Genomic DNA, 8097 nt, shown 5'->3' with positions numbered 1-8097 from the left:
TCCCTCCACTTTATGAAGCTGTGACCGTGTCATTCACTTTCAATTGTTAGAGCAAATTGTCTGAAACTGAGTAATTTATCAGAAAAGGGAGTCTGGGATGTCAAAGAGTGTGGAAGGGCTGCATTCTTCTTCCCATGGTGGAAACAGAAAGGCAAGTGTGTGTGTGTGTGTGTGTGTGTGTGTGTGAGAGAGAGAGAGAGAGAGAGAGAGAGAGAGACAGAGAGAGAGAGAGAGACAGAGAGAGAGAGAGAGACAGAGAGAGAGAGAGAGACAGAGAGAGACAGAGAGAGACAGAGAGAGACAGAGAGACAGAGAGACAGAGACAGAGAGAGACAGAGAGAGAGAGACAGAGAGAGAGAGACAGAGACAGAGAGAGACAGAGAGACAGAGACAGAGAGAGAGAGAGATAGATGAACTGTGGAGGGTGGCTGCACGTTTAATGACCACCATCATGGTACCCAGCCTCACCCAACCTGCAACAGAAGCACTAACCCCTCTTGATGTCCAGTCACCCTTCACAGACCACCTCCCAACAATGCTCCCATGGCAGTAAAGTTCCCATATAGGTTTCGAGACTACAGGCTACGTTTAAATCATATACAAAGGCCTCAGACTACACGATGCCATTACAAAGAACCCTGTGAGTCAGAAAAAATGGAATTAGAAGTCTCAAATTTCCTCCCCAGAGCTTGTCAGGTCAGGTGAAATGCTGAAGCAATTCTAACTCTGAGCCTCGTTTTCCTCAACATAGGACCCCTTGATCAGTGGAGTGTCTACTGACAATCAGGTAGGACTATACACGGAGTGGAACCGAGACATGTCCACCCTCTAGTCAGCTCACTAAAAATATTCTCACCGCCCTTGAGTCACGAAGGAAACATGGTGTAGACACAAGATAGTTTTTTAAAAGTAATTTATTATTGTGGTTCAAATACAATTCCCGTCTATGGCAAGAATCTGTTAAACAATAGCCCGGCTTGGTGTGTAGTAGTCCAAGTTGCTGCGGGAGGTTGAGTTGGGAAAGGCCTGTGAGCTGCTAAGTTAGACCAGCCTGGAGAGCATGTGAGACTCTATATCAAAGGGGGAAAAAATAAAGAAGGAAAGGAAGGGGAAGGAGAAGAAGAAGAGATGAAATAAATCTGTACAAGAGAAATGCACAAAGACAAAGCTAAAACTCCAGCCTAAAGCCCATGAGCTGTGGGGCTCAGTGTCCCAGTGTAGCACTTGCCATGGGCCTCCCTGCTCTTCTCACCTAGGATTGGCCACAGCGTATTTGTGAGCTGGTTTTGTAATTGTTAGATTGTGAACATCTACCCATGCTGCTTATTAGCACATGGCATAGGTAGCGACAAGTGTCCTGCCACGGTTTATCCAACAGCTGGCTAGTAGACACTCATGTTGCTTCTAAGACCTACTGGTACGGACCAGACCACGATGAGTTGCCTGGTATGTGAGTCTTTGCGAGTCTCTCTCCAGGTGGATTAGGCCTCCAGTGGTGTGGCTGATCCCCTGTCTGCCCCTCTACCCTCATTGGAGGTTGTGTTACAGATTCAGTTGGCTATTTCATATAGTGGCCATGTCAGAGAGGAGAATTTAGCTTTAATGGGCATTGGAAAACTTGGGGGCTGGAAATCAGAAAAGGACACTGGCACAGCTCAGGGTAACTACAGGAAACATGTCCCACCCTGGGGTGTGACAGTAGTTAATATTTGGTCAATATGATACTTTGATAATTTAATAATTTAATAAAATACAGATCCGATTTTAGATTGAGCTAGGATGACCCTCTGAACAAAACAGAAGTTACTATTGGCTCTTCGTCTCTGTCAAGCTTTCTGTAAGGGGATGGGTTGGGCTATGTCAGTTCTTTAGAGATGTGAAAAACAGGCGTAAAGAAGTGAAGGAACTGTGAGAGGTCACAGCTTCCCAGCTGTGCGGATGGGAGGGATCTTACACATCCCTGGCTGCATCCCTGTGCTGTCATCTCTCCCTGTTGCTTCTTCCGTGGTCTTCCATTGCTATGGAGATGATACCAACCCCAGGCCCTGGCGAGAGTCCTGCACTCTGTTCATGCAGTTGGACCACTTGGTAGCTATGACTAATTCCATCATGTAGCTGTCCAAAACCAAACATCTAACAGAGGGCCCAATGGGATGCCTGTCTCCACTTGTTGATCTCAATCAAGCAGTGGTACCCCAGTCTCAGGGAGCTGCATGAAAAGCCTTTCAAGACATTTAAGTCCCTTCTGTGACACACAAAGAGCTCATGCTGTCCTGTTGACAGGTGTAGTTAGTCAAAAGTTCTTACTTGCAGAGAGCCGAAACCTGTGACCCTGCAGCTCTCTGCCATTTCTGATTTCACCTTCCTGAGTTGTGGATGCTTGAAAGGAGCTGTCATATCACCCTTCCTCAGCTGTGCTGAGGCACTCATGCGCTCATGTGCTCCTGCAGGCAGGAAAAGTCCCCAGTGCTGTGGCAGAATGCATGAGAGGAAACCAAATGTCTTTCTGGGTAAGGCATGACGGAAGGATGCTGTGTGTGTGCATGTGTGCATGTGTGTGTGTGTGTGTGTGTATGCATGTGCCTGCACGAGCTTGCACATGAGTGGTCCTTCTGTGGAGATCAAACGACAACTTGTGAGAGTCTATTTTACTTTCTATCATGCTGGTTGCTGAGATGGAACTCTCGTTTTCAGGATCAGAAGCCAGTGCTTTTACTTACTGAGCCATCTCACTGGCCCCAGGAGTCTATGGATTTTGAAGTCAGGCAAACCTGACTCCAAATCCTGACTCAGTTTCTTAGTTGTGGCAACTTATTGCTCCTGTGGCTTTGAGCAGGTTGTTTAGATCTTCTCTGCTACGTCTCGTTGCCCATATGGTACTTTGTGGGCATTGGCCCCCTGCTGTACTATGTGGGTGTCTAGCTGACAGTGTGGTCTTGTAAGGGTTCAGTAACAAAGGCTTACCTACTACCTAGGTCCTGTAATAGGTATTCAGGAAGTGAGACTTGTGACGTATGTTGACTAAAGATGCAAATTCCATTTTGCACAGAGTTATGAAAATGCCCCTAACTTCATGACACTGACCCTTATCTAAACGTCATCTCAGAGATCTGTTAATTATATAATGGAGCACTCTGTGGAAAACCTCAGGCACTGAAAAAACTCAAACCAAACCAGACCAAACCCAAACCAAGCCAAACTAAACTAATACCCCCTTATTCTGTGATGTGCAGTGACACAGCCTTCGCCTTCCTTATTTATAAACTGTGCGCACACACGGGAACCTGTGGTCCTGGACCCACCACAAAGCAACAGTAATTAAAGCAGCAGAGTGGAACATTCATGTAAAACCAAGACAGCCACATGTAATGGGACACCAGTGCAAACTGCAGGCATCCAACATACTGTAGCGTAGGTCCAAGCGAAAGAGAATAAAAGTAAAGTAAAAGAGGAATCAGTAAAGAAAGTCAACAGGAGCCAGCAAGGTGACTCAGTGGGGAAAGATGCTTGCTACCAAGACTGACAGCCCAAGTCTGATCTCTGGGACCTACAACTGTGGAAGGAGAAAAATGATGACTGATTTCCACACTCATGCCATGGTGCGCACGCGCAATACCCTCTTGTCCAGTAAGTGAATGCAATAAAAGAAAAGTTTTAAATATCTTTTAAAACTACAACATTAAGGGCTGAACACATTCAGAGACAAGCAATAGCACAGAGCCGATGGTGGGCTCCCACTCGCTTCACAAGTTTATCGTGAGGTGCTGCAGAGATCAAGCCTATGAAGACAGAAGTTCAACTATTCCTTTTGTCAAGAGCACCAACTTGGGCAAAGGAGTCGATCAGAGTTAGACATTCCTGTGGCAGGAAGCCGTCACCAGGGTGGCACCATGGCTTCAGAGTCTCCTGATGAGATGACATCAGACCCCTCCCCCTACAACTCAGGAGACACCACTTGATGGCACAGGCAGAGACAGACAGTCTGTGTCCATGGATCCACTGCAAGCAATCCACCTGGGTCCTCGGAAGAAGAGACCCAGGCACACGGGCACCTCAGTGGCCTCCATGCCTCATGACATCAGGTTCCGAGACTTGGTCCTCTTCATCTTGGAGAAGAAAATGGGAACCACTCGAAGAGCCTTCCTCATGGAGCTGGCCCGAAGGAAAGGGTTTAGGGTGGAAAACGAGCTCAGGTAAGACAGTCCTGCTCCCTTTGCAAGCATGCGGGGGGGGGGGGGCCCTGAGGACATCTCCAGGGGACCCAAGGAGCCAGTTGGCTAAGGGAGACAAGATGAGTAGGGGATAAATCAGATTATATAGAAATTAATTGTGACCAAAAAGGTAATTTTTTTTTTTTTTAGAACTTTGACTGACTTTGAGATGAACTACCCAGGGGTGATAACCAGAAAACTAGTCAGACAACTTCACATGGAAACCACTCAATTCTATTCTTTACTAAACCAAACTGACACCACTAGGCTCAAGTTTTTAAGTGGCTCCTTTGGGGTAGGGCAGGTGGCCTGACTGGCTCTGACTTACACATACCGGTTGTGTGAAGGGTCTGTGGTGGACTAGGCTGACATGGTTTACCACAGGCACCTAAGTGGCCTTGGTGATGGTTTTCCAAAGAGTGGTCCAAGTGAGCTTTGGGGAGAGATGCCGGTTAAAGATGTTAGTCTAGAGGGTGACAGATGGCACCCCAGTGTGATATGATCAGAGTCGGTGTAGAGAGGCAGTTGAAACTACCATTTGGACCCAGCTAGACAGAGTCACTCAGTAAGCAGCAGCTGGCACTCTTTTCTCTGACTATTCTGTACGTCCACTATCTTGAATCGGAGATTCCAGAAGCTTCAGTGGAGACCCTGATGTGCATGACGGCTGCAGAGAGAGCTGCTGGGGATGCAGTGGGGAGTGTGGGGGAGCCATTCAGCTCATTGCCCATGACTGTGCAAGCGGGGGCTGGAGCATAATGTCACACGTGATATGACTTTCATGTGGCATTTTGAAATTTAAGTCTTTGAATTTAAAAGGGAATTGGTCAAACATTCCTTGCTGATGAAATGCTGGCTTTGGAGCATTGTGGGGACACATTTCCAAGGTCAGTCATCAGGTAGGTATGTCACACTCCACAGTCCAAGCCGAGAGGGTATCTATTCTTTTACTAAATATCTCCAATCAAAAATTCCTGAGTCTCTGGGGTTCTCTCTTTTCTGAGTTTTTGTCACATGCTCTCCTATTTTGTTCTGTTTTAAATCATTACAGCCACTCTCAATTTTGTTTCCTCATGTTCTTTCCTCACAATCCTATGTTTCATCTAACTAATCTGTTAGACTTAAACATATATAGTGTTAGCTTTAAAAGAGAAAGAAATTAGATAGGTAAAGGAGGAAGGCAAAAACAAAGAACAATTTTAAGGAGAAATTTAAAAACAGAAATAAAGTTTTTTAGCGGATATGAAGCTGCTTTCCATAGTAAAGAAACGGAGCAGGGGCCAGCCAGGGAGGGGAGAGACATCAGATGGGGTGCCACTTACTCAGAAAGCTCTCTGGCAAAGGGTCCAAGCTCGGGTGGAGGTCACTGACTGAGTAGCCAGTGGAGCAAATTGGCTGAGGCAGGTGATCAGGAAGCAGAGAACTTGGTTGCCAAGGTGAATTGAGAGGCGGAGCGGTGGCCCAGATGCTGGCTGCCAGCACTACACCAGCTGCTCAGGAGACTGAGGAAGCCGGTGCCTGGTGAGCAAGCCACTGCAGTGCACATGACAGAGCCAAGTTCTCTGGCTGAGAGCACTGACATATTCAAAACATGTGTGTGCTGGAGAACAACGAACCACAGGAAGCAGAAGCAGGGCAACCAGCAGAGTCATCCATCGCTGTAGGCAGAACCTCTAGACTTCCCCTTGGCACGTGGGCCATGCTGTAAGTCCCCCTTTTCTCCCTAACATTCAGGGCAGTGTTCTGTCTGGCGTGAAGCTGAGATGAGAGGAAGGTTGTCAGTATCCCTTGACAAACCACCGTCGTTCAAGGGTGACTCTGGTTGACTAGTTAGATCCACTGGTCTGTACAGCCAAAGAGAAAGAAGCTCATCTTTCCACAATATAAACGAGGTCCGATATCAGAAGCCAGCAGAGCAAAGACAGGAAGGCAGTCCATGAAAATGCTATAAGCAGCTATCTGGTGTGGGAGGGTATAGGGTTATATTTCTGTTTTCTTTGTTTGTTTGTTTGTTTGCTTGTTTGTTTGTTGAGACAGGGTCTCTCTAGATACCTTGGCTATCCCGGATCTCACTATGTAGACCAGGCTGACCTCGAACTCACAGAGATCCTTCTGTTAATAGGGAAAGAGAGAGGTGAGGGGGGGAGGGAAAGAGAGGGAGAGAAAGAGGGAGGGAGAGAGAGATGGATGGAGGAAGGGAGAAGGAGAGAGAGGAAGAGGGAGGGAGAGGAAGAGAGAGAGAGACAGAGAGAGAGAGAGAGACAGAGAGACAGAGAGACAGAGAGAAAGAGACAGAGACAAAGAGAGAGACAGAGAGAGAGAGAGAGAGGGAGAGAGCGCTAAGGGCTCAGCAGGGGAAGGCCCTTGCTGTACAAGCCAGACAGCCTAGGTTCAACCCTTGGAACCCCAGGTAAAGGAAGAGGGGAACCAACTCTACAGAGGTCATTTCCAACCCCCATATGCGCACCATGCCATATGTTAGTGTGCATGCTCACATACAATGATATTAATTACTACTGGTTAATTAAAAGGAAAAATGGCCAGGGTACTGATTAACAGTGGTGGCTACACTTCTTTCTTAGTTTGTAAAAGTCAGGTGCTAGCGGAAGCTGGTTCCTGAAGATGAATGAGAAGAGATGCCAAGTCCCTTGTATAGTTTTGGACAGTGAAGAAAATGATACTGAATTTACTCTGTGACCTGCATCCTAGACTTTAGAGCGCATTGCTACCTTCAGCCTACCAGATACAGCCTCAACAAGGGGAGCCCAACCTCGTGTTTCCCAAACCCTGATTGCATCCTGAGTTCTCATAGACGAGGATACTTGAAAGCTTTCATCTGTCACACACCCCCTTCCCTATAAATTCATTTGCTAATCTCCCCTATGTCTTGAAACAAATCACTGTCATCAAGGCAGAAAGATCTGCAGGCAAGAAGGATGCTGATCCATCTTCTGTCCATCCGGGAGCTTCGTACTTGCTAACGTTGCTCAAGTTGTTGCAAATGCACCAGAGGACAGCACTGTCCTGCCGAGTCCATCACAGCTTGCCTGCAGTGGAAGACGCTGTCTATGCTGAAGGCGAGAATCATGCTCACATCATCACAAAAGCTTCTGGGTGCCTGCTCTGTCCAATACCTGTGGAGCTCTGGAAAAACTAAACAGAGGAAGAGACGAGTCTTGCAAGCAAAGAGTTTACAATGAGATAGAGGAATTAGGAATTATATCTTCATTGCCATTATCTTAGTTTTCAATCTTTATTTTTAAAAAAATTTATTTTTACTTTGTGTATCAATCGATTATTTGCCTGTATGTATGTATATAGTATGTATGTATGTATGCGTGTATGCATGCATTGTGTGCACCACATAGGTGCAGTACCTTAGGACACAAGAAGAGGGTGCTGGATGTTCTGGAACTGGGTTGTGAGTGATGTCATATGTCAGCTCTAGGAATCTAACCTGGATCCTATACAAGAGCAGCAAGTGCTCATAACCATGAGGCCAACTCTCCAGCCTTCCAGGCTTTTTGTTTGCTTGCTTGCTTGCTTTTCTTGTCCCTGTGATAAAGGACCCTGACAAAAGCAACTGAAGGAAGAAAGGGCTTAGAGCTCACAATATATAGTCCGTTGTATCAAGGAAGTCACAGCAGCAAGGGCTGGAGCTGCTCACCTCACACATAACCAAGTACAGAAAGCAGTAAGTACCTTGCGTGCTGTCGCTATCCTCTTCTGATGACTGCAGACATAATGTGACCGATCAGCTAGCGTGAGCCTCCACAGCTCCTTCCTTTCAGCCTGTGTCGGGTGTAGGTTGTCTAACCTGGCTGCCTCTACTCCCCATTTGTGCAGTTTGACTTTTGCAGTGTGCCTCCCCTTCACCCACCCTCTC

General features: G+C 46.8%; 1 protein-coding gene across 5 annotated transcripts in view; it reads left to right on the top strand.

Moving 5' to 3' along the window:
- The first annotated feature begins 932 nt into the window (after nucleotides 1–932).
- DNTT (DNA nucleotidylexotransferase) overlaps nucleotides 933–8097 on the top strand; it is a 32078-nt gene continuing 24913 nt past the window's right edge. For 2 of the 5 annotated variants that reach the window (XM_084773038.1, XM_084773037.1), the window contains exon 1: nucleotides 935–4193. In XM_084773038.1, coding sequence (XP_084629164.1) covers nucleotides 3991–4193 — 203 coding nt within the window. In that variant the 5' untranslated portion in view covers nucleotides 935–3990. Of the gene's footprint in view, nucleotides 4194–5622; nucleotides 5916–8097 lie in introns of those variants that run through there. The other 3 variants (XM_084773039.1, XM_084773041.1, XM_084773040.1) reach the window with 3 other exon arrangements.

This window comes from Acomys minous (assembly GCF_964271855.1).
Source record: "Acomys minous genome assembly, chromosome: 2".
NCBI lineage: Eukaryota > Metazoa > Chordata > Mammalia > Rodentia > Muridae > Acomys > Acomys minous.
This window is presented reverse-complemented; position numbering and strand designations above follow the sequence as displayed.